The 22127-nt window shown below is 53.1% G+C and overlaps 9 protein-coding genes across 10 annotated transcripts; 4 read left to right on the top strand and 5 right to left on the bottom strand.

Annotated features, from left to right (window-relative positions):
- Nucleotides 1–440: 440 nt before the first annotated feature.
- CKM354_000700900 (uncharacterized protein) lies at nt 441–1355 on the bottom strand (the record flags this gene model as incomplete). The annotated part of the gene is made up of 1 exon (XM_044802348.1): nt 441–1355. One exon carries the CDS (start codon nt 1353–1355, stop codon nt 441–443), a length of 915 nt encoding a protein of 304 aa, XP_044658283.1.
- A 1008-nt stretch (nt 1356–2363) lies between these two features.
- CKM354_000700800 (uncharacterized protein) lies at nt 2364–3542 on the bottom strand (the record flags this gene model as incomplete). Its single annotated transcript, XM_044802347.1, has 1 exon — nt 2364–3542. One exon carries the CDS (start codon nt 3540–3542, stop codon nt 2364–2366), a length of 1179 nt encoding a protein of 392 aa, XP_044658282.1.
- Nucleotides 3543–3876: 334 nt separating this feature from the next.
- CKM354_000700700 (uncharacterized protein) lies at nt 3877–4938 on the top strand (the record flags this gene model as incomplete). The annotated part of the gene is made up of 1 exon (XM_044802346.1): nt 3877–4938. One exon carries the CDS (start codon nt 3877–3879, stop codon nt 4936–4938), a length of 1062 nt encoding a protein of 353 aa, XP_044658281.1.
- Nucleotides 4939–5171: 233 nt separating this feature from the next.
- Nucleotides 5172–5681, top strand: CKM354_000700600 (uncharacterized protein; the record flags this gene model as incomplete). Its single annotated transcript, XM_044802345.1, has 1 exon — nt 5172–5681. One exon carries the CDS (start codon nt 5172–5174, stop codon nt 5679–5681), a length of 510 nt encoding a protein of 169 aa, XP_044658280.1.
- A 4501-nt stretch (nt 5682–10182) lies between these two features.
- On the bottom strand, nt 10183–13332 carry CKM354_000700500 (uncharacterized protein; the record flags this gene model as incomplete). 2 transcript variants are annotated; one of them, XM_044802344.1, is made up of 2 exons in its annotated part: nt 10772–10813; nt 10864–13332. In XM_044802344.1, 2 exons carry the CDS (start codon nt 13330–13332, stop codon nt 10772–10774), a joined length of 2511 nt encoding a protein of 836 aa, XP_044658279.1. The 2 variants fall into 2 exon arrangements, with proteins under 2 accessions (XP_044658278.1, XP_044658279.1); XM_044802343.1 differs by having other exon boundaries at nt 10183–13332.
- A 453-nt stretch (nt 13333–13785) lies between these two features.
- Nucleotides 13786–14622, bottom strand: CKM354_000700400 (methylthioribulose 1-phosphate dehydratase MDE1; the record flags this gene model as incomplete). Its single annotated transcript, XM_044802342.1, has 2 exons — nt 13786–14271; nt 14323–14622. The coding sequence occupies 2 exons, from the start codon at nt 14620–14622 to the stop codon at nt 13786–13788; spliced, it is 786 nt and encodes a 261-aa protein (XP_044658277.1).
- Nucleotides 14623–15542: 920 nt separating this feature from the next.
- On the top strand, nt 15543–17897 carry CKM354_000700300 (uncharacterized protein; the record flags this gene model as incomplete). Its single annotated transcript, XM_044802341.1, has 3 exons — nt 15543–15656; nt 15704–16864; nt 16914–17897. 3 exons carry the CDS (start codon nt 15543–15545, stop codon nt 17895–17897), a joined length of 2259 nt encoding a protein of 752 aa, XP_044658276.1.
- Nucleotides 17898–18343: 446 nt separating this feature from the next.
- On the top strand, nt 18344–18772 carry CKM354_000700200 (uncharacterized protein; the record flags this gene model as incomplete). The annotated part of the gene is made up of 1 exon (XM_044802340.1): nt 18344–18772. The coding sequence occupies one exon, from the start codon at nt 18344–18346 to the stop codon at nt 18770–18772; it is 429 nt and encodes a 142-aa protein (XP_044658275.1).
- A 269-nt stretch (nt 18773–19041) lies between these two features.
- On the bottom strand, nt 19042–20814 carry CKM354_000700100 (uncharacterized protein; the record flags this gene model as incomplete). Its single annotated transcript, XM_044802339.1, has 3 exons — nt 19042–20204; nt 20327–20708; nt 20758–20814. The coding sequence occupies 3 exons, from the start codon at nt 20812–20814 to the stop codon at nt 19042–19044; spliced, it is 1602 nt and encodes a 533-aa protein (XP_044658274.1).
- Nucleotides 20815–22127: the final 1313 nt, after the last annotated feature.

The following is a 22127-nucleotide window of genomic DNA, read 5'->3' as shown; positions in this document are numbered from 1 at the left end:
GGCTCTGACGCCTATCAACGCTGATGTTTGCACTTTTCGAATGGCTCACATCTTGTATCAGGGTGAAGCACACAACCCAGACCTCCTTACGGCTGATCTTCGGGCTGATATGAATGAAGTCCAATGTCGGCAGAGCATAGCTCCCGATGGCAAGAAGCGATGTCACCGTTACAAGGAGACAGATGGCTAGATATATGAGCTGCCCGTACTCGATCTACACCAGCACAATATCACAAACATCGCGAGACACTATCTCTTCATTTTAACCAATCAAAACTATACGTTACGCACGTGTTGCAGAGCACTGATGCAGAGTTGTGATAGCGACGACGCATCCACAGCGCCGGACTTTGTTGTGTTGTCGATCGGTTCGTCAATTGAGCTCCACGCTTGCGGACTTCTGCCTGAATTTTACAACGCCAGATCCACCGTAAGTCGAACTAGCGACGCTTTGTCGCCAATAAGCATTGCACCAGAAAGTGCCCTGACACTTTTCGGCCGTTCAAGGAACGGTCTAGTTCTTCCAGAGACCTCTCGATCTTCGTACTCAGGCCAGAGGGTGACATTGCTGCCAATTGCTCCCGGAGTCCGGATATGTCCGTTGTGAATCGCAAGCTCTCATTTTCCTCGATATGAAGCACATGGTCGTTCTGGTTTGTATGGGAAGGGGTTTTGTCGAATTGGAGCCCTGGCGGCAAGACTTCGTCGTGCCAGTCTCCCGCCGTGTTGATGTGGATACGAACAGCGCCTGCTTCGAACATGTGTCCGGGTAAAGGAATCGTGTCCAGACCGTTCACGAATCTCTCCAGCCACGGATGATCGCGGTATTTCCCTCCAACGCTGGTCTGCGTCACTGCCTCTAAACTACTCCACCATATACGCTTCCAGATATTTTGCGCCGCTGGTTCATCCACTTTCGACGGACCGACAAGGATTGCCGCGAACGTCCCTCCCGGTTTGAGTTGTCGATGTACGGCTTCAAGCATCTTGTCTGTCTCGGTGAACTGAGTCATGTCGATGGCCATGACCATATCAATGCCTGCCCTTGGGAGCCGTGCAGCATTCTCCAACTTCGCCAGACGATACTCGGCATTCTTCAATCCTCTTAAACGCGTTGTAGCAATGTCCAGACTGCTCCTTTCCGTGTCCGAGACGATAATGTGTTGGAACTTCTCAGCTAAGCGCTCTGTGTGCAGACCGATGCCCGCGCCAGGCTCGTGTACGACCTCGAAACTTCCGCCGTTGCTGATATGATATTCCCATATCCGTTGGAGGATGCTCTCTGGTAATAAGGGACGACCCTGAGCGTAATGCTCCCAAAACGATCCACTCGCTCCTCTGTACGGGTTTGCCATCAAGAGCACTTGCTGGATGTGATGGAGCTGGAGAACAAACTTCGTGCGCAATGGTCAAGAGAGATGCAAGAAAAGAAGGGAAAACACACAATGGTCACACAATTTGCAGCGTCCCCACCAGCACATGGTTATCGGATGCTGCAGAATGATCAATGATTGCTCGCAAGCTACAGCTGGCCCACCTAGCTGGCGTAAGCTCCACTATGCCATGCTCAAGACGGTCTACGGTCCTCGCGATCCTTCTAAGTGCCGGCTGAGGTCCGTATTTGGTTGCAGGGTGAGTAATGCACTTGCATGTGAAAGACACGCTGGGCCGACTCCGAACGCAGCTCTCTTTCCGTGCCATCGGCAGTCGTCAAGGTATGCACATCAGCAGGCGAAGGAGCCGGGAGAGCGTCGCATCTCTGACAGTCCCTTACTGCACATTTCTCGCCGCACCTCACCTCGGGGCCTGAGAAACCTCTCACCTCTGCAGAGAGAGACGTGCTTTTCGCATCTGATTTTTGAGTATGCAGATCACTCTTATGCTAGAGAAGAAACACCACTGGCGATTCTGATATCGCTCGTACCGCTGGTCCTCAGGCGCGAAGATTACCATTGCAGGTTTGGAGGCAGAGAAGCGGCAATGAAATAGGAGACAAAGCCGTGAACATGTCACACAGAGGAAATCTTGAAGCTGCATTCTGCTGCATTCTGCTGCTGTCTGTGCAGTTGTGCATGGACAAGCGGCCTACATAGTGCCATGCTGTCCTTGTTGTGTTCGGAGACGCACAGTCTCGTGACACGCTTTCTCGCATATGTTCAATCAGAGACACCAGCTATTGCCAAGTTAGCGACGTGCCCATTTTTGCACGCTGCCTTGCTTCTGATGCACCGGAAGTGTGAGCATTTGGTGCTCGTCGCTGTCTGGGAGCGACGAAAAAGGCAATGCTTCGGAGCTATGGGTATCTTATGGACGACCAGTCCAGCGGCCGTCAGGCTCGTCAATCGTGGGGACTATCCTCTCCTTCATCCCTTGCGGCGAGAGCAGACGGCCGCTACTACGGAGATATCGTCCAGCTTCCCTCCCTCAATGGCCAATCCTTCTTCTACGGCCTTCTCCATGAACGGCGAAGCAGCAAACGGATCTTCGGCGATCTTCCGAGCCGACAACACAATTTCCTGCGCGACGTACTTCATCGCTTCTGCCAGACTCCCATCGGTGCTGTCGGCGAACTTCTCCTTCCACGTTTGCAGAGCTCCTACTGCATAATCGGCGATCTCTTCCTCCCACAAATTGTCCGTAACGCCATCGCTCATTGCAAGTATGATGTCCTTCTCCATAATGTCAACCTTGTCTAGGACTGCATTTCCTTCGGGTGTGTCTGGTGAGTTGGTGCCCAGCTGTCTCGGGCAATCAAAGTAGTGCCACTGCTCTTTCGTGGTAAAAACAATCTCTGGGTCTCCATTCTGTGGCCGTACGACCATGATTCTGCAATCGCCCAGCTGCGTGACGTAGAGTACTGGGTGCTGCTTGCCCTCGCTTCCGGCGTAATGTAGCAGGGCCGCGCTTGCTGTCGTCGTGCCGTGCCACTCGTTGGGCTCTGACAGAGCCTCCTTTGTCTTCTCGTACGCCTCTGTCAAGTATTTCACAGGGTCTGGATCGCCTTCTCGTCCGTACATGTCCTGCTCGGCGGCTAAAGCCCAGAAATGTCCGACGAGCCTGCTCCATAACGGAGCATGTCCTCGCTCACGCTGTGCCCAGGCTCCCACCCCATCGTTTGCGACTATTAGCGATTCACTTGCGAGCATCGCATCGTCTCCATTCGTCACTCCGCGGATCATCTGCCCATCAACCTTCGGTCTCCGATCCATCGAACGGTGATGTGTGGACAGCGGATCGCTGAAACTGCCGCTGGGCGGGGAGAAGAAGGGCGGCGGAAATGGTCGAGAAGGTCGCTTGGCCCATCCTGCGTAGCCAGCCTCGAAGTAGTAGGGACTCTGGCTCTTCTTCTTCGTGGCTTCCTCAGGCGCTGGCGTGGTGAGGCCGGTCTGAGGGTCGCGGGATCGTGGTCGGTCGCGTCGCTCGCTGCGTGGTTGGAGTTCCTGGGCGAAGAAGGACGTTGTCCAGAGTGATCTCGTTGGTTTTCCGAGCTGTGCCACCACCACCCTCCTCCCCATTGCACGGGCTCCGGCGGTCAAGGCCATGGCGTATCGGCTGCTCGTTCAGCGTTGAGCTGAGCGAGCTCTGGACGAAGTCGTGGAAGCCGCATAACACGGCGCAGAGGCAGGGGACGTCACCTCTTCAGTCCGACGGGTCCTCAGCAAGTCCGCAGAGAAAAAGACGACAATTCTTCGCCGCGATCGTGTTGGGAGTACTTCAGCAGTCCTCCGGTGTCACTTTCGGCTCGGATGACGCGTGAGGTTTATTCCCGGCATCTTGGCGCGTACCAGTGGCGTGTATCCTTGCCAAGTGAAGCAGTATAGTTCACGTCGTCCGTGGTCCGTCCGTGCCGCCCGCATCAACGACACTCTGTCCACCATGCCTGGCCAGGATGACGACCTCCTCGCCAGGCTGAATGCACTCAAGCCATCGTCGGTGAAGCTGGATCCTGGTGATCCAATCATCGACATACAGCCCATCGCCCCTCAGTCTGTAGAGGACAAACTTGCAGAGAGACTTAAGACACTGCGAGCTGGAGGCAGTCTCACACCTACCGGGAATGTCAAGTCGACGAACAGACAAATCTCGCCAGTTGTCGAAACAATCGAGAGGAATCTGCATGATGAAAGTGAGACCGAGAAAGATCCCATCCGGAACTGGCAGGAAGACACCCATGAGCAGAGTGTAGACGATCTTCTCGCTGAACTTGAAGCTGATGGGCAATGGAAACTTGACCCTGAAGAGCCCAAAAATGTGCAGTCTCTGCTCAAGGAAGCGCAGCAGTCGCTATCTAACACTGCTGAGCCAACTTCTGGTCCTAAAGACGGGCACCGGGATGATGGCAAGATGGCCTCGCACGCAGATGATGATGATAAATCCGCCCCAAGCAAAACCGAGGATGAGCAGGATGAAGAAGATGCCGACGAATACATCGCGCGAGTATTGGCCGAGCTCGACATCGAAAAGAAATCCGGCGAGGCTGAGTGCGATAACGAGCCCAGCGATCACAATGCTTCCGGCGAAGGTGGCAATACGCTCGACTTACCGTCTACACCATCCCAGCTCAAGGACGTGCCGGTCCCTTCTGAGCATGAACCACCCTCATACGAGGACAGCGAGCTGGAAGCACGATTCTCCAAGCTCGGCTTCGATAGCCTTGGTCTGCCTTCCACGCCGACCTCTAAGCCATCGTCAAAGCCAAAGGTTGTAGCATCGGTCAAGCCCAAGAATAAGTCGAATCTTCCAACGTATACGGATGAGGACATCGACTCCTGGTGTTGCATTTGCAATGAAGATGGCGAAGTTCGCTGTCTCGGATGTGATGGTGACTTGTACTGTCATGCTTGCTGGTCAGATGGCCACGGAACTGGACCCGGCCAAGAAAGAGGCCATAAGGCTGTACAATACAGCCGCAAGCCTCCTAAAGCTGCTGCCGCATAAGACTGTTTGTGTCTTGGTCACGCCAGTTGGTGATCATCTTGCTTATGTGTTTGCATCCTCGCGTGGTTTGGTCACGCATCGGCGTGGCCAGAAGCATATATCGCCCGCGAATCTGCACTGGAACCTTTCTTGCAAGCATCCAATCAACCACATATTTATTGGCTGCAGCGCGAAAGTCCATCGGTAAGACTTGATAAGCCTGCGTCCCGAGGTCCTCTGCTCACATACCAGTCATGCGTATCCTCCGACCTTTCTGGCTTTCGACCACTGCTTTGCTACTGTGTCCGGTCACAGCATCGCCCCTCCCAGATGTATCAGACGATGTTGGACACGCTGCCGGCAAAGTAGAGGATGCCTACCACGAAGCATCCGATGGCGCAACGAATGCCTTCGACTCAACCAAGCACTTCTTTACTGGAGATCCTCAGCCGGCCCCATTGCATGTTGCATCTGGACACCAGTCTTGTACTGCCACCGACAATGTGTTCTTCATCTCCTACTCCATCAACATTGGCTCCAACTACGACGCTGCGCGATGCGAAGTTCTCAAGCACAAGCTCAAGCAAGCAGAAGATGTCAGCCATTGGCAGTGCGTCGATGATAGCAGCGATGGCGCTGCGAAGAATGGCAAGGGCATGTACAGGCTGTGGTTCAATGCCGGAAGGAATCGAGGCCACGGACTGAGCAGGGCTCTGCAAGAAGAGTTCAAGGAGATCAACGCCTTCAACTGTCCAGGCTGGTAGTCGTTGTCCGCGGCTGCTCTCAAGACTTCTCACCAGAATTAGAGCCCATCGCGCCTCGTGGCTGATGCGGTCTTTCCCGATGCTGTAGAGCATGATGTCGAGCCTGCTCATTGGGTGTACCTGATCACTCTTGCTCGTGCCCGACAGGTTTCCTACAAGTCATGCTCCTTCCGTTGCGATGGCGAGTTCTTTGCTGCAGTTCTTTGGCGCTCAAGGTCTACTGGGTGCGCGAGCGTGGCTTCTGCTATGCCCGGAAGTGCTAAAGTAACGCTGTCGAGCTCTGGTGTGGTATCCTCGAGATGCCTTGCGCCGTTCGAAGTCGTTGTGGTGAGCTCAAGACCGAGCTTGGAAGACCTGACGAACGCTTGGTCCTGAGAGCAACGCGAAGTACCATCAGGGTGTTGTTGACCGACAGACAGCGAGCCAATACAAGCTGCGTTGTCAAATGTTCCTGCTCCTTCTCAAGTTCCCAAGCTCTTTCCAATCGATTGTCCAAAGCTTTTGGTGGTTTCGGAAGCGCTCTGGTGAAGTCGTCGATACAGTTCGAGTGGTGCATCGCCGTCTTCAGAGGTCTGCGCTGCGGTTGGCCCACGTGCTGATGATTCTGTGCTGGTGGCTGCTTCCCTCGGTGGATGGATGATCGTTGACGGAGGCGTTGATGCTCTAGGGCGGTTCAAGACGAGACCGCAGTCTGAACGCTCATAACTTCACCGAGGCAATTGTCTCTTCTCGTGGTAGCTGTGGATGGTCCGCCGTAGGGTCGTCGTCGGTGCTCGTGACCAAATTTTCTCGTTCACTCGGGGCTGGGGGCTGTCCGCGGTAAGCTTACCGGATGCCCACTGTTGCGGACGGTCAACGACATCGAATGAGAACACGATCGGATGGCGAAGTGCTCCATTGCGGCCTCGAGCGCTCATCGACGAACCAGTGATGGTGTCCTTCAGCTGTCTCAGCGCATCTTCGCCGTGGCGCTGTGGCTATCGATGTGATCCTCTAGAACTGTGCCTGCGGAACTGGACGCGGCCTTCAAGGGGATCCCACCGTAGGACAACACACTTCCTCTGGCTGATGTTCATGATACATCGGATACCTATAAGGTCTTATTGTGTAGCAGAGGAGGATCATGTCCTCGCAGCCGGTGGACAGGCCGGCCTCATACCTGCTTCACTTACGCAATGTCGAGTCTCGAGGACCATTGGACTGGCACACTGATGCTACAGATGCATCCTACCTTCCGTTCATGTCGATTTGAGCAGGTTTATAACAAGCTGCGGCTCCAACTAGGACTATTGCTTACACAGCCCATCAGCGAGAGGAACGCGTACTGTGAAAGCACGCTAGCGCCTTTAGCCCCTGTCAAGCTTGTCAAGCTGTGTTGTTTGGCTGTCTTTTCAACTTCCTTGACTTCCACCACTACAACAACATTCTGCGCACAATCAACCCACAGCGCCACAACACAGTAATCACACATTCACCTCCGCGCCACCACTACACACACATTCACTACCGCGCTACAAAAGCAGCCACAACATGTCCGAAGTCGACGCCGCCGCCACTGAGGCAGACTGCCATGGCCCGCTCTGGTTTCTCTTCGTCCTCTGCCTGACCTCCTGCTGCAGCAAGCCACTCGAATGGCTCCACAACTTCAAGCAGCGCCGCCAGGAGAAGAAGTACGCCAGAATGGCTACTTCCAGCCCATTTTCCGTCTGATCGGTAAGTCTCCTCCTGTCTTCACATTCCTGCCTCAGGCCCCGATACTGACGGCATATGAGTAGACACATACAACACTGAGGCATTGCAGTGAGGGGGCTTGGCGCAATTGGGCGAATCAAAACGCTGGAAAGTGAGGAAGGGAGACAGGAGAAGATAGCAAGTGAATGACAGATTGCTACAAAAACACGTGACCGCCTCCAATTTCTTCACTCTCTCTGGCTCTCCAGGCTGTTGGAAGCCATTGAGGGTGCAAATGGTGCTGACCAGTCGCAGTCCTTCGGGCAGAGATGAGTACACAGAGCACGCTTGCTTCTGAATTACGGAACGACTGGAACCCAACAGGGTCGGCAAAGCTCGAGAAATCGATCTCTCGCTCGAACAGAAACGTAGATCAAATACCTGATGTCTCCGGTAATTTTAGCTCCTCCGAGGCAACGAAAGTCAGAATGGCCAGGATGGATGGAGATCTGCGAGGCAGAGAGTGCAGATTTTGGTACGTTTGCTTCTGAATATCAACACGACTGAACGGCACTGGGGCTGAAGAAGCTGAGGACCTTGATTTGTTGCTCGGATAAAGAAACGATCCTAGGCTTTCGTTGTCTCCAATATCTGGATGCGCTGAGAGGCAATGGGAGGGAAGAAGCTACGGACTGAATGCATATCTTCTTCGCAGAGATGATTGGTCTTATGGTTTCCCTGCTTCCGGATCACAGCATCACTGAGTGGCGATGGGTCTGGTCACGCTTTGAAACTCGATTTGAGGTTGGAATGGAGCTGCGGATTCGATAGGACTCCATCTCCGATTTGTGACGCCAATCTGAGCCAGTAGGACTGCAGAAGGCTCAGGACGCCTATGTGATATTCTGGCAGAGATGAACAGAGCCTGAGATGTCTGCTTCCAGACCCCAGCAGCGCAGGATGCCGCTTAGACGAGGCACGATGAAAATGGCGGCGTCTCGCTCCATTGGAGATATCACGCGATCATTAAAGGTGTACTCTGCTAATCAAATGGGGTACAGGTGGAGAACTTCCACTTTCTTTGGAAACTCAGTATATTCTGCTCCTCCACATATCCATGCAGGCATGAGGTGGACCAGGATCACTTTACTGGAGCTTGGAAAAGATCATTCAATACCAAAACATCCCGAGCTCGTTGCCGATTAAATCTCACCCAATTCTGGACAGTCGCGCAGCCTTCCAGAGCCGTCGGAGACAAGGAAGAGGTTATGTGGTGGTGGTGGTGGGCAAGGTCTTGGAGAAAAGTGGTGGAAGTTGCGAAGACGCGAAATACATGCACAAGTCGTACACGACATTCAGCTGGTGCAGCTTCCTCAGTCAAAGATGAGATCAACCGTGACGACAACCAGATCCACGCAGAGATCTCAAGGGAATCCTACTAAGTTTTATGGGCGGGAAAACTACTCCACTGGTCTAATTTCTCTAAGATATCTCCTGCCTCCAAGCGAGCGTGGCGCGGGATATATCAAAACAGCTGCAGCCTGGTAGACGGAGAATGAGGACCAGATCCAGGATGGACGATACTCCTGGCTCTCATGATGGCAGACTCCAGCGGCTCTGATCAAAGTGCTACTGATGACGGTCGGCTGAGCACAGATGGAGCGAGGGATCAATCGATCGTTGAACAGAATTGCCGGCCTTGTAGAGGAGATCACCAGCACCACCAAAATACTGTCTTTGATTGCTCCAGATGAGTAAAGCTCTCTCACATACCAAGATGAAACAACCCGCGACGACAAGTGGACTCAATCGACAACAGGCACGAATCTTGGCGAAGCAGGATTGCGTCCATCACTTATCCTTCCTACACGCCACTGGTGTAACTCATCAAGGAATGAGTATGCGCATAGCATGACCCGGCATGCATGTACTATTTCGCTGATGCGCCGCTGCATGCGAAGGACCGGCGGCACGGTCACCATCAACCTGAGGTCATGTTCGCTATCATCAATGTTTCCAAGTACAATTCATTCTCGGAGCCACTCCGTTTGACGATGGTAAGATAGGTAGATTGTGTTGCTTGAAAGAGTCATATCGCCGATGTTCTATTGTCTCCAGAGAGCAAGTGTACTGTAAGGCATCAGATGTAACCACGAGCGTCATAGACCGTGCCTCGATGCGCCAGAAGGCCCACGAGAGTGCCCTATTTACTCCCAAATACGTCCTCACCAGACTGCGGGAACGCGGTTGACAATGAGGGTGAGTCTGGAGCACAGGGCGCGAGCCACAGATATTACACCAGCTCTAAGGCATCCCATAAGGGCAGAGGCAGCAGAGCTGGCTCTTTGAAGAAGGGGAAGGCATTTCGCTCCAGAGTCCAGAAGGTGACGACTCATGACCTGACGACAATAGGCGCGCGGCTTCTCTGTTACTTCCAGCCACCCCAGCAGGACGGCGAGCAAACGGAGGTTCTCCGTGGGTCAGGCTGCGTCCTCCAAGCGTCAGCGTGTGTCGATAGAAGCACTGCCACCTGCTCAACCAGCAGCTTGCTTTTGTGGAGAGCCAGACGATCGAGGACCGACGGTCGGGGACGAACGATCGGTTGTGAGGGGCGCGACAAGTGGACTCACTTCTCATGTATTTTCTCGACCTCCAGTGCATCCGTCGTGGTACCTTGACAGAACATCGGGATGATACGGGTCGATGACAAGCGCTTGAAAGCATCGATGGGCATGTGTAATTTGCAATCAGCAACACTGCAGAAATATTCAAGTATGCCACTGGGCCTGTGAACGCCAAACTAGATGTTCTGTCAGCCCTCAAAAATCACTCAATCATCTTCGTCCGATTCATATTCCTCCACATCCAAACCTCCATAATACCCGCCATGCGCCTCGCTCATGTGACTGTAAATGCCATCCAAATCCTGCTCCTTGCCGCAGAAAAAGCACCAATGTGCCCCGCAAACACATTCGATATGATCGCAGCCGCCGGCCTTTTCTGTCATAACGCCACAGGCAGGGCACTCTTTTCTGATATGCTTCGACTGAGAACCAAAAGTGGCTTTGGCTTCCTCACATTCCTCACAAGACCAGTTCTCAATAGCATCTGGACTTCCTTCCGCACAGACTCGCTCCATGTATTCTTTGGCGGTCCCGCAGGTGATGCACCAAGCGTAAATCCATGTCCCACTGTTCTCCACGGCGGATTTGAGTTGACTGACTGCGTGGACACCGCTGCGGATGCGAGCGAGAGTCTTGGTCGTCGGCATTCGCCTGCAGAAGGGGCAATGTAGCGCGGCTGTATTGAGAATCTGGCCCGGCGCATTGAGCCCGTACCAACCGCTGAGGCAATCGCCACAGACTCGTTGCTGGCAGCCAGAGCGGCCGCAAGCTGGCAGAAGGTCGTTCTTGCGCTTATCACCGAAGCAAAGTGAGCAGGTTCCCGCTTCGGTGCGTCGCCTGTTGACCCAAGAATGTAGCTGTGCGACCAAGGCTGGAGTGTTCTGTACGAGCCTCCCATCTAGACAGAGCTTGAGATCTGGGTTGCCTGGCAGTATCTCGACGCTCGAGCAGAGATTGTCCAGAGGAGCCGCAGCAGACACTACTTTGTACAAACTCTGCCCCGAGAAGATATCATCAATGAACATGTGCTGTTTAGCTTCGATGAGCCAGGCGCTACCATTCTCCGTGCGCAGTGCCTTAGCGGTAGTGTCGACGTCCACGACGGTCTTTCGTCCAGCTGTGCAGCCTACGCAGATAAAGTCTCGCAGATCTCCAGGGCGATATTCTTCTGGCCAGATCATCCTGCTAAGACACTTCGTACACTCAACCACGGGCGCATTGCCGCCAAGGAAACGGCAGTAATGGCATTTGGGCTTGACGTTGAGGTCTGACACGGCATAGACAACATATTGTGCTCGACAGTGATTGAGGTTGCACTGAAACCATGCCGCGTCGGCTTTGGCACTCTCTCGTTGCACGATTGCTCTGGCGGCCGCCGCCTCCTCTGTTTCCAGGTGGTCTCTGAGGTAGTAGCATATGCCACATAGGCTATCGGCAGCCATGATCGTGACTGAGCAATGGCAGTGACATGATTTGCACATGATTGTTGGACCAATTGGCATCATGGTGTGTTCCGCAGTCCAGGTAACCTTGGCAGTCAAAGTTGTTCCAAGGTTCAACTCCAGCATTTTGTAGTCAATCAGTCGCTCGAAGAGTTGTCGGTCGCAGCTCTGAAGCAAACCATCGCAACTGCTGTCACGATTTCGATAGGCATCGTCTGAATCGATAAGCAAAGACAAGCAATTGATACTCCAGGTCTCAGGAACCTCGAGAGTATTCCACCTATCGCGCCAAAGCAGCATCTGCTCAACAGCAGGTTGCATCAATGCCTGCACGCCCAATCGAATTGTCAATGCTGCAAGTAGGGCGGCACTTCGGGCTCCCAACTTCGTTCCAGGAACAACGATATGAAGCAAGATGCTCCAGAATGTTCGGCCATGCTCTTTGCGAGCGAGAGCAAGTGGTATCTTCGGCAGCTGAGCAGCATCCGCATGCGCGATGTGGACAGGCACATCATCGGCATTTTGGATAAATGTCAGTCGTGTCAGGACCTTCCCCAGCCGCTTGAGCACTCTCCAATCGCACGCGCGACCAATGTCCAGAAGTTCGTCTCTTGTGAACTCCGTGATTGGGCGCTTGTCATCGTCATGGCTATGAGGAGTTTCAAATGCCAGTGTGGGATCAAGGCAGACGCATGGATATCTTTGCTCTTCAGGAACGTCTTCAATCATCCCCAGCACTTCGGCACTGTAGTCATAGGACTGCTCAAGCCAAATTCTCATCACTTCACGTTCCTCGTGATTCTTAATAGCTTGTATTTTGTTTCCAAATGCGTCAAGCAGAGGCTGTCGGTTTTCGTTCTGTCGATCGTTACAGAAAGTTCGCCAGAGGCTGCCGAAGACTGGGTTCAGACTCATCGTTGTAACGTCGGTCTCGATGATCTCACGCAGCTCTTTTGCCACGAGCATACGATAGTGCTCGTTAGAGAGGTACGTGTTTGACAGATCTCGTAGTGGTGTCGCCCGCTTATTCAAGCGCCTTTCCAGCAGCTCAGTGGTCAACTGAGCGTACTCAACTGTGTTCGATCGCCCGAAGCACACATCTTCTAGGTTGATGAACCGTCCCAGTGCAGGGTCCTGCTCGCTTTGGATGTCCATGATTCCAGCTGCATCGCGATAACATGAGAGTTGTGCTGCGAGAGGAGATGCCACAGAGCCTTCCTTCTTTACACCCATCCATGCAAGCAGTAAGTCGATCGTGATTTGCGAAATGTTTCGCGCGCTACCATCGGTGAGGTGGATGCAAGCGCCTTCTGTGACACTACTCAGATACTCAAAACAGCCGCTCTTTGAGCTCCGTCCATTGACGACAGTGATGACCTGAGCTGACTTGCTACCTTCATGCAGGAGACGGGCACCCTGGATCCAGTCCGTGAAGATGTGTCCGTTACCTCCATAGCTGCCAGGTTTGAGCAAGGCCTCTCGCTCACGAGCATTGGCCACGAACTTTTTGAAGTCCCCAAAGTGAGGCGGAGCATCTGCATAAAGAATTACGAGAGTCTTCGCGCTAGATCGCATGACTTGATGCGCTTTGGCGAGACCAGTCTTCACTGCTTCTGGCCAGCTGCGACCTCCCACCATTCGTAGATTGCGCGCCATTGCGACAAGATCCGGCTGTTGTTTCATGGAGCCGACTGTGAACCACTCACTCCATTCGAGCAGCTGGCCACCAGTGCAGTCGTAGTCTCGGTAGGCTAGTATTCCAATTCGTGCGAAGCAGTTGGTGAGCTTTGAGAGGGCAATAATTTGTGGTAGCGCTTGGTTCAAGGCGTACAGGTAGGAGCCCATGGAGGCCGTGGCATCGACCAGAAAGAGCAAGTCATATCGGTTTACGACCACGTCGGTCGCGGTCCCCATTGATTCATCGTTGGCCACCTCCCGCGTCGGCAGCATGCGCTGTGCCATGTTGAGTAGCTTGGACATCTCTGCTCCGCATCGCTCGAGGTAGAACGTTGTATGCGTAGATATACTGGAGATTTCGAGTCATGTCGTGTTATGAGTCGATCGATGCTTCTGTTTTGAGATACCGCCAGGCTCCAGCTGCTCGCCAAGCGAAATCCTGTGAATAATCCTGCTCATCAATGCTACTCGCCCCAACTCACTTCACTTGAACACAAAGATGCCATTGCCGTCCACACGAGATGTGCGCCCCTCATTGTGAAACCAGCATTCAAGGTTGATGCACATATGCATTAGAAAGAAGGGACCAGAGGCGTGGATTTCACCATCATACTCATAGCTCTATTGTCCCATCTATCAGCAGCATTGTTCGGGTATCATCTAACTCACATCTTGACTCACTTCCGCACGCTACACCCATTTCAGCCCGAGCTTGTGCATTTCCACTGCAAGCTGAAATAGATAATCCAAGCTCTCGCATTGGGTCTTCGCCTGCGCGACATCCTTGCCCCAGACATATACACCATGTCTCTTCACCAGAATAGCGCACGTCTCGGGCCATTGCTTCATCGCTTGAGACATGCTCTCTTCCAAGTCTTCTTCATGCGCTGTGTTCTCAATGATCGGAATCTTCATGGTATCAAAGTAGCCCAGGTTGCCCAGCTTCCTGCCACCTTCTGCGATCTCCTGCGATCCAGTGCCTCCACGAGAAATGCCTTTGATCTGTTCAATCTCTTTCATGGCGAAGACGTTTCTATTATCAGGATCTTGCAGTCCAGCCTCACAAATTAGTGTTACCAGCACAGCCCACTGAGAGTGGGTGTGTATACAGGCGCCAGCGCCACGATTGGTGTAGGCGGACATGAAGAGAGGAGTGCATGCTGATGGCTTGAGGACCTACCTTGCCGTCAGCGACGGAGCACTTGTCCATGGACATACAGCACCTACCTGAGGCCGGCGAAGGTATTGCTTCGTTGCCCAGTCCATGACGAAGATGTCCTGAGGCTTCATGAGCTCTTTCTGCACACCGGACGGCGCAAGGTACACGCGATCGCCATGCTTGATGGAGATGCCGCCTCCAGTGCCCGTCACCCAGCCGTGGGCGTAGAATTGGACGCATAGAGAGCAAATGTGGTTCGCGGGGTGGTGGGGATCGGAGGAGGTGATCAGGGCGTCGTTTTCGTTGACCACGGCGTGTTCCTCGCGGCCTCCGTTCGAGACTGTGTTCCGCTCTGCTTCGGACGCCATGTTTTGTGGGTGATTGTCGTTCGGCTTGCCATGAGCTGGTCACCAATGGGTCATCCTGTCGGAGGGGAGAATGCCGGCGCAATGTTGTTCCGGGGCCGGTCCTGTTTCCTCACCTCGCGTGGTTGCCATCTTGCATTGTACTAGACATGATCAGATGCTCCGACCATAGACTACGCAAACGGAGCCAACGGTCCGATGGTTCGCTCGTAGAGTCGAGTGACAGCGGCATACGTGTGCGCAGCTCATCGATGCGGGCAGGTCTACGAGGCTTGCATGGACCTGGCATTCCAATCCGTTGCAACATGAGCCCGCAGACATGAAATGGCCATATTCTGTGCCTTGCCAGTCCGTCGACGAATCAGTGAGCCCGGACTCGCGGCTTCTTCACTTCAACAGATCACGCCAAGACCGTGTGTCCTGACCGGAGGCCATGCCGGCTCGTGCAGTTCGATCTTCTCCAAAGATGGGGCATGCACACCATGGCGGTGGGTAAACCGGCTGCACGTGTTACCATCTCACGTCGTAGAGCCGGCACTGGCAGCTCCCAAGCGAATGATGTTGCGACGATTATATGGGACTGGGGCCACCTCCGTCGTGACGATCGCATGGCTCATGTGCGGACCATGCTCCGTCAACTAGCCTAATGCTGTGCGCCTCGCTGCGCAGGTATTCGGCGGCCCTACGATCTGCTACCGCTCTGCTTCTATCATCTTTTCTGCTCGTCCGAGTCGCTATCGGCAACGCATTTCCGGTGTTTCTTCTCACTCTTCAGAACAGGCTGGTACACCATTCTCACTCCAAGAACAAGTCGACATCACCTCCACGTCACGCCGGGGACAAGCCGTAGCTCGCCGCTGCCGCCTCACGCTTTTCACGTCTAAGCGGCAATAGAGACGTGCTGTACGGGTCGCCGCGCGAATATGGATGCCACCTCGTCAGGTGGCCGGGCACCCGAACCCGACCGCCTACTGCAGAGCATAAAGCGGCAGACAATACCAACAGCGTGCCATAATTGCAGAACCAAAAAAGTCAAGGTATCACGACCATCCCTCCTCAGAGCTTCATGTGCTGACCACCCTAGTGTGATGGACGCTTGCCGTGCGCTTACTGCGCACGCCGATCACTCGAATGCTCATACGAGAGCACTCTGCCCAGCGAGACGCCACAACAAGCACGCAAGCGAAGACACCAGGAGCTGGCGCAGACAAACGAAGACTTGAAGCAGCTCTACGATGTTCTTGCCGGAGAAGACGAAGCCAGAGCGATAGAGATCTTCCAACGCATACGGAGAGGTGATGATGTCGATTCGCTCCTGGCTTTCATCCAGCATGGCTCACTCGATCAAAGCACCTCGACAGCGCTCGACGAAGTACTACGCCGACTCTTTCTGTTCAATCTGGTCGAATCGACAGCCTCACTGGAGGAAGTAGCAAGCACTTCCCGCTCGGTAATCGCCAACAAACGGATCGCGTTGCCTTCTTTAGACGCGTACGAGCATCTGCAGGACAGAATTGTCACCCTCGATCATATGAGCGGCATATTGACTGAGGCGAACCCAGGAGCCGCCATTGAAGATTCAACGCCAGTCTTCGAGGAAGAGGAAAATGCCGGTCCACCATACTGGGTGCCAGCGCAGCCATGGCTCGAGGAAACGAGCGACAAAGACGTGTCCCATCTGCTGTCGTTGTTTCTCTCCTATCCAAATATCTGCTGGCGCTTCGTCGAGGTGAAGCCATTCTTGAAGGCCATGCGCAGTAAAGACCTCAAATCACAATACTGTTCGCCATTCTTGGTCAATGCTATGATGTCGCTGGCAACTATGAATGCAGATATCGACCAGGAACCGACCGGAGCTGGGGAAAAGCAGAAACCGGAGATCGGATTAAGGTATCACAAAAAAGCTTTGCAATTATGGGCAAGAGCGGCATCGGAACCAAATTCTACAAATATTCAAGGGCTGTCAGTTCTGGCCGTGGACAGCATCCTTCGGGGCAGGGATCGACAAGGACTTGATCTGCTGAACGCCGCATGCGCATTGAACGGTAGGCTACATGTTCCAGCTCGGGACGGATCACTGAGCAAAGAGGAGCAGGAATATTTCCGGATTCGAGGCTGCATCTGGTGGATCACTGTACACTTGGAATTGACTTGCAAAATGGGTCTCATGCTTGGCGGTAATGGTACGGACTGGAGTCGTGCGCCCACAGTGAACGAGGTGCTACCAGACGCCGTCCAATACTGGGTAAGCACAAAGAAACACAATCAGCTGAGCGACTCTAACACTGTGGCAGATAGGTTACCCCTTCCGTACCGAGCCCATACCCTTTCGTGCCAACTCGCTATTTGCACAGCAATGCTCCTTGACGCGATTCCTGTGGGAGGCCACGAATATTCTGATTTGGCAAGCCAATGAACTCGACGCGCACCGAGAGCATGCGACCGTCGTGCGAAAACTATCAACCCAACTGGAGCAGTGGCATCGCGACCTACCGCAAGAGCTGCACTTCAGCGCGACGAGTCCACCAAGTCTCTACGATCTACACATTCAGTATCACTGCGTTCAGATGGCAATCCATGAGCGCACTTTTATGCAAATGTTTGGCCCAATGCGCGACAGTATTAGCGACGCTGAAGATCTGGTTGGTCCGGAGAATGAACAGACGAGGGCATTCTTGCGTGCACAGGTCATGCAGCATTGCTATGAGGGCGCAACGCTCATTCGAACTTTCCGTGAGACATATGGTTTGAAATGCGTCTCGTTCGTCTTTTTGAATCATTCTATGATGGGCGTTTTCATATGCCTCAACGACATACACGCAAATCCGCAGAAAGCCGACGGTCGCGCAGGGAGTCAACACGGCGTGGTACAAGACACCATCTCTGCTCTGGAGGAGTTCTTCCGAATACTACTTGCAACTAGTCGAAAATGGAAGCTATCTCGCGGCCTGGCCAGGAGTTTTTATCACACTGCTGTGGAGGAGCTGCACATCACACTACCAGAGTCAATATCAGAGATGATACGCATGATGGCTGGCAACTCCTGGCAAGGCTCGGATCTACAGCAGCTCAGCGCCGCGATCTATCCCAATTGGAGCATGCCCTATGTGCGCAACACTAATCACGTCGAAGACTACAGGATGGGCGACATGTTGAAGAAGTGGGAACAACGTGGCGCTCCGCAATTCGGTGTCGACTCGTCTCGACCAAGCTCGATACATTCGCGGAAGAGCTCGTCGAGTGGTACCACGAACTATGATCCTGTACGGGATCGATGAGTTGGGCAATGGTTGGGGAAGGATAGTTGCGGACTATAGAGAGTAGACTCATTGTCGTTTCGCTATTCAAATGTAATTGTAGTAGAGCAATTATCGACTCATAGTATAGTGTGTCGCAGCGCGCATAGCGTTCCCCAATTCTGCTCTCGTTGAAATTCTTTCTGAGCCAGTGTACTGGAGCTGACTGCGGTTCCACTTTGTGTTTCCCGTTGTACTCACTTGATGGACTTTGCCCACTATCAGCAGTGAATACGTCTACTCTCACGTGAAGACAAAGCCATTGTTCCCGCGCACTGACCCTTTCATCATTCACTTGAGTCTCAATGTGCTCCGTATCTTTCCTGGCCCTCCATTATCTTCAACAAGTCAAACACTCTGCGACCAGCTCTACGCAGATCTTACAGAACAAGCACAAACAAACATCGCACATCCCAAAATCAACCACAATGCAATCTACTACTCAATTCAAGACCGAAGATCTCATCCACCCTCTCCTCGGCGCCTGGGCCTCGCTCCTGGATCTTGGCCGCAAAGGCGACGCACACCTTATCGAGTCTCTAGCAAACGACATCCTGGAACCAGACCAATTTTCCTTAGCCATAGACAACATGCTCGAAGCTGTCGGCATCGACGACGACCATCACAAAGAACTCGCAAAGGACGGATTCTGGCGTATTGCCTTTGGCGAGCGGGTGGCTGTTGCTACGAAGGAGGAGAAGCGTGAGATGGCTGTCGAGTACCTTGTCAACTTGTCGGCTATGTTGCTTGCGATGAGACGTGCTGGGCTTGAGGAGAAGGTTGGAGAGGTTGGCGAGCGGTTGATTGGGCAGGAGGCTTTTGAGGCGAAGGTTGCGAAGAAGGTCGATGAGCAGTAGGGTGCTGAAGGGAAGCACGGTGGATGCTGGGTGACTCCGGTCGTCAAGAGACTACGGCTTTATTTCTCTACAGGAGCGAGATTGGATTCGCGACCATCAGCTCGAGCATCATGAAGGGTAATGATCATACGATATTGGAGCGAGGTACTTGCTTCTTCTTGCCAACAAAAGGCACCAGGGTCGTGGACGACACGCATAAAAGTAACGCATAAAATGCAATTGTCACTTAAAGTGGCATATATAGACTCAAGTCCGGGAACATCAGTCGTCTACAATTTGTCAGCGTCAATTTCCAATAGTTTTCGTCTGACCACTTTCTTCAACGCATTCCTTGGGATCTCGTCGCAGAATACCACACCTCCCGTGGGAACCTTTTGACTCGAGAGTCTTGTTGCAACAAATCGGACGATATCTCCTGCGCTGATCTGATCTGTTCGATCCCTCTTCACTACGTAGGCTCTCACTTCCAACTCGTTTTGATCATGCTTCGATGGCACCGGGCAGACTGCCGCATCTTCGATTGCTTCATGTTGCATTAGCACATTTTCGATCTCCTCTGGCGATACTTCTTTCGAGGCGACTTTGAAGATCTCTTTGTATCGGCCCGTGAGAAACAGTCGGTGCGTTTCGGAGTCCCAGCGTCCTTTGTCTCCTGTGCGGAACCAGTCTCCTGACGGATCCTTGAGAAAGGACGATGCGCTAGCTTCGGCGTTATTGTGGTACCTGCTGAAAACCTGCACGGAGCGAACGCAAACTTCGCCATCTTCGCCAGGCTGTACATCAATCAGTGTCTCCGGGTCGATGAGCTTCAGCTCCACACCCGGCATAAGGCCACCGATGAGACCCGCTGTAGATAGATCAGGCCCAGGTCCGACAGCGATACCTCCTGCTTCCGTCGTGCCGTAAACACCTAGAAATTTGATCTCAGGAAAAGTCGCCCGGAACTGGTGGGCAGCAAGAGGGTCAATAGCCGAGCCTCCCACGCTGATCTTTTCAATCGTCTTCAGATCATTCCTGCTCCGTGTGCCACTTTCAATACATGCAATGAATGGCCGAAGAAAGCGCGGAGGGAGGATAAGAGACGAGATTTTTGCTTCGCGAACTATGTCGATGAGTGCAGGCATGTCTCTCATCTCCTTGTCAAGCGTGACATGAATTGTCTGCAGCCCCAACGCTGCTTGGTGATAGTTCCAGTGACTAGAGGAATGGTAGATTGGGATCCAAATCACCGCTTGTGTTTCGGGCCCGGAAAAAGGTCCCTTGCTCCTTTGGTCGACTCTGAGGACGTGTGTGTGATGTGAGATCTCACCGGCTTTGGGTGATCCAGTCGTGCCGCTGCTAAACATTCGGTATGCCATGATCTCGCGGGGGTCTTTGTCGACATTCGGATTCTGCCATCGATTGACATCTGTAGACATCAACCCACTCATGCCTGTGCATTGCATGAGATGTTAGCACTGCTATCACACATCGATGGTACACTGCTTCTTTTTTGAATTTACGCTGGCGAAAAATTGTGGAGTCGATTGTGCCTTGTGGAATAGTCGTACTTACTTGTACGCGAGCCGCTATAGGCCTCTCTGCCAGGAGGATTGTACACGAAGATTGCCTCATCGGGGAGACCCACAAATAGTGCAGCTTCGAGTGCGAGGTCCAATAGCTTTCGGCTGGTGAAAAGGTATTTGACAGAAGCGGTTTTGAGTTGATGTGCGAGCTCGGCAACTTTGTGAGTAGTTTGGATCGGACAGAATATAAATCCCGCAGCGATGACTGCGTCCCCCAGTGCATAATAGTAAATATCATTGTCCGAAAGAAGGCCCACGCAGTCCTGGTACTTCAGAGACGTGGCTTGCAGTCCAGCAGCTACGCTCTTCACGACTTGTACATATTGGTTCCAAGACATAGCCCTCCCAGGCATATCTGCATCGAATGCCAGCTATGGAAGTCAACCTCATAGCCTCCTTAGTAGAGCAAGTCATACTAACCGGGAGATCTGGATCATTGTGTGAAGCCGTTGAAAGGAGGTAGGTAGGCCAATCCATTTTGGCTCGAGTACGTTACGGGGGAGAAACCTCAATAGGCAGACGTGACGACGTGACGAACTATATATCTCTGACAACCATGACAGGCGATCAACAACGTGACGTGTAGTTCATGGATTAGAATGAACTCTCTTCGAAGCCGGTTTAGACCTTGATAGAAATGAGCCTCGAAGGGTCTGTGCAAAGGACTTGGACACGATGTCGGCACTTTGCAGCCAGGCGGTACCAGACCACGTTGTCAGATGCTTAGGTCGATGTTTCTTGTTAGGTATGCCAAGGTGTAGACGACACTGCCGAAAATGTCTCAGTAGGTGTTGGAAAGCCGTTTTGTCCGTAGATCGAAAACAACGTTCGCCCGATTCAAACGTTGCGGCTAGACGGCTCGTAAGTTCATGAGCCTACGACAAATCATCCATCGGGCTCTCAATCTCACCGCGAGTACTCCCTATTTCACCGACCTCTTCTTGCGATGCTGGTTATACACGCCTGCAGGTGTGCCGATTCTGCCGATCTGCTCATGATGCTTGCTACTGCCCTGGAAGCAGCGAGCTTCGGTGGCCATCGCCGTGAGTCGTATGTTGATTGTTCAGCACAAACTCAATCTTTGCCTGTGCTTCATATCCTGGCAACAACATGCGAGGAATGCCGGGCAGGCTCCTCGTGGACGGGAAGTGGACGGAGAGGGCTAACGCCAAGCCGGGGTATATCTACCGACTTCACCTGCCAGTCAGGACCATTACTCCAACAACTTACCTTACTGCTATCAACACTATGCTTCAGCCCCGCTTTGCGGTGACAGCCTCCCTCATCGAATACCGGGTACTAGCTTGTTTCTGATCAGACCACGTCCTGGCGCCTAGACCACGAGCTACAGAACACGAAAATATCCTTGGAGCGACACCGCCAGCCTGCCCAGCTGTACCAACCTGATTTCCTTGCCTGTCTCCTTCAGCCCGGCAGTGATCGGTGTGCAGCATGACCTAGGTGTCTCTGAGATTAAGTGAAAGTGAGGCTCGCTGGAGGTTCAGGCAGGGCGCGCCTGCGAACTGATGAAGCCGCTTTCTCCGAGGACCTGAGATGTAAGGCCCTTCTCTACTCTGGAACAGACTTCCGCCTGACTTGATCGATATCTCGTCTTAGCATAAGTCGTTTGAATCCCGGCTCCTATGTGCGGCGAGCGACAAGCATGTCCTGAGCTTGACGTATCAAGTACAGACGACCCACGCCACCACGCAGCGACGAGCCTTGCTGCATTCTAACGGCGCCACCCTTTGGTGCGCCACGAAAGATCGGAATTGGAACCGCAGTGCTGG

This window comes from Cercospora kikuchii (assembly GCF_019650295.1).
Source record: "Cercospora kikuchii DNA, contig_00004, whole genome shotgun sequence".
In the NCBI taxonomy this organism is placed as follows: Eukaryota; Fungi; Ascomycota; class Dothideomycetes; order Mycosphaerellales; family Mycosphaerellaceae; genus Cercospora; species Cercospora kikuchii.
Note: the sequence above shows the minus strand (reverse complement) of the source record. Positions and strands in the feature narration are given on the sequence as shown.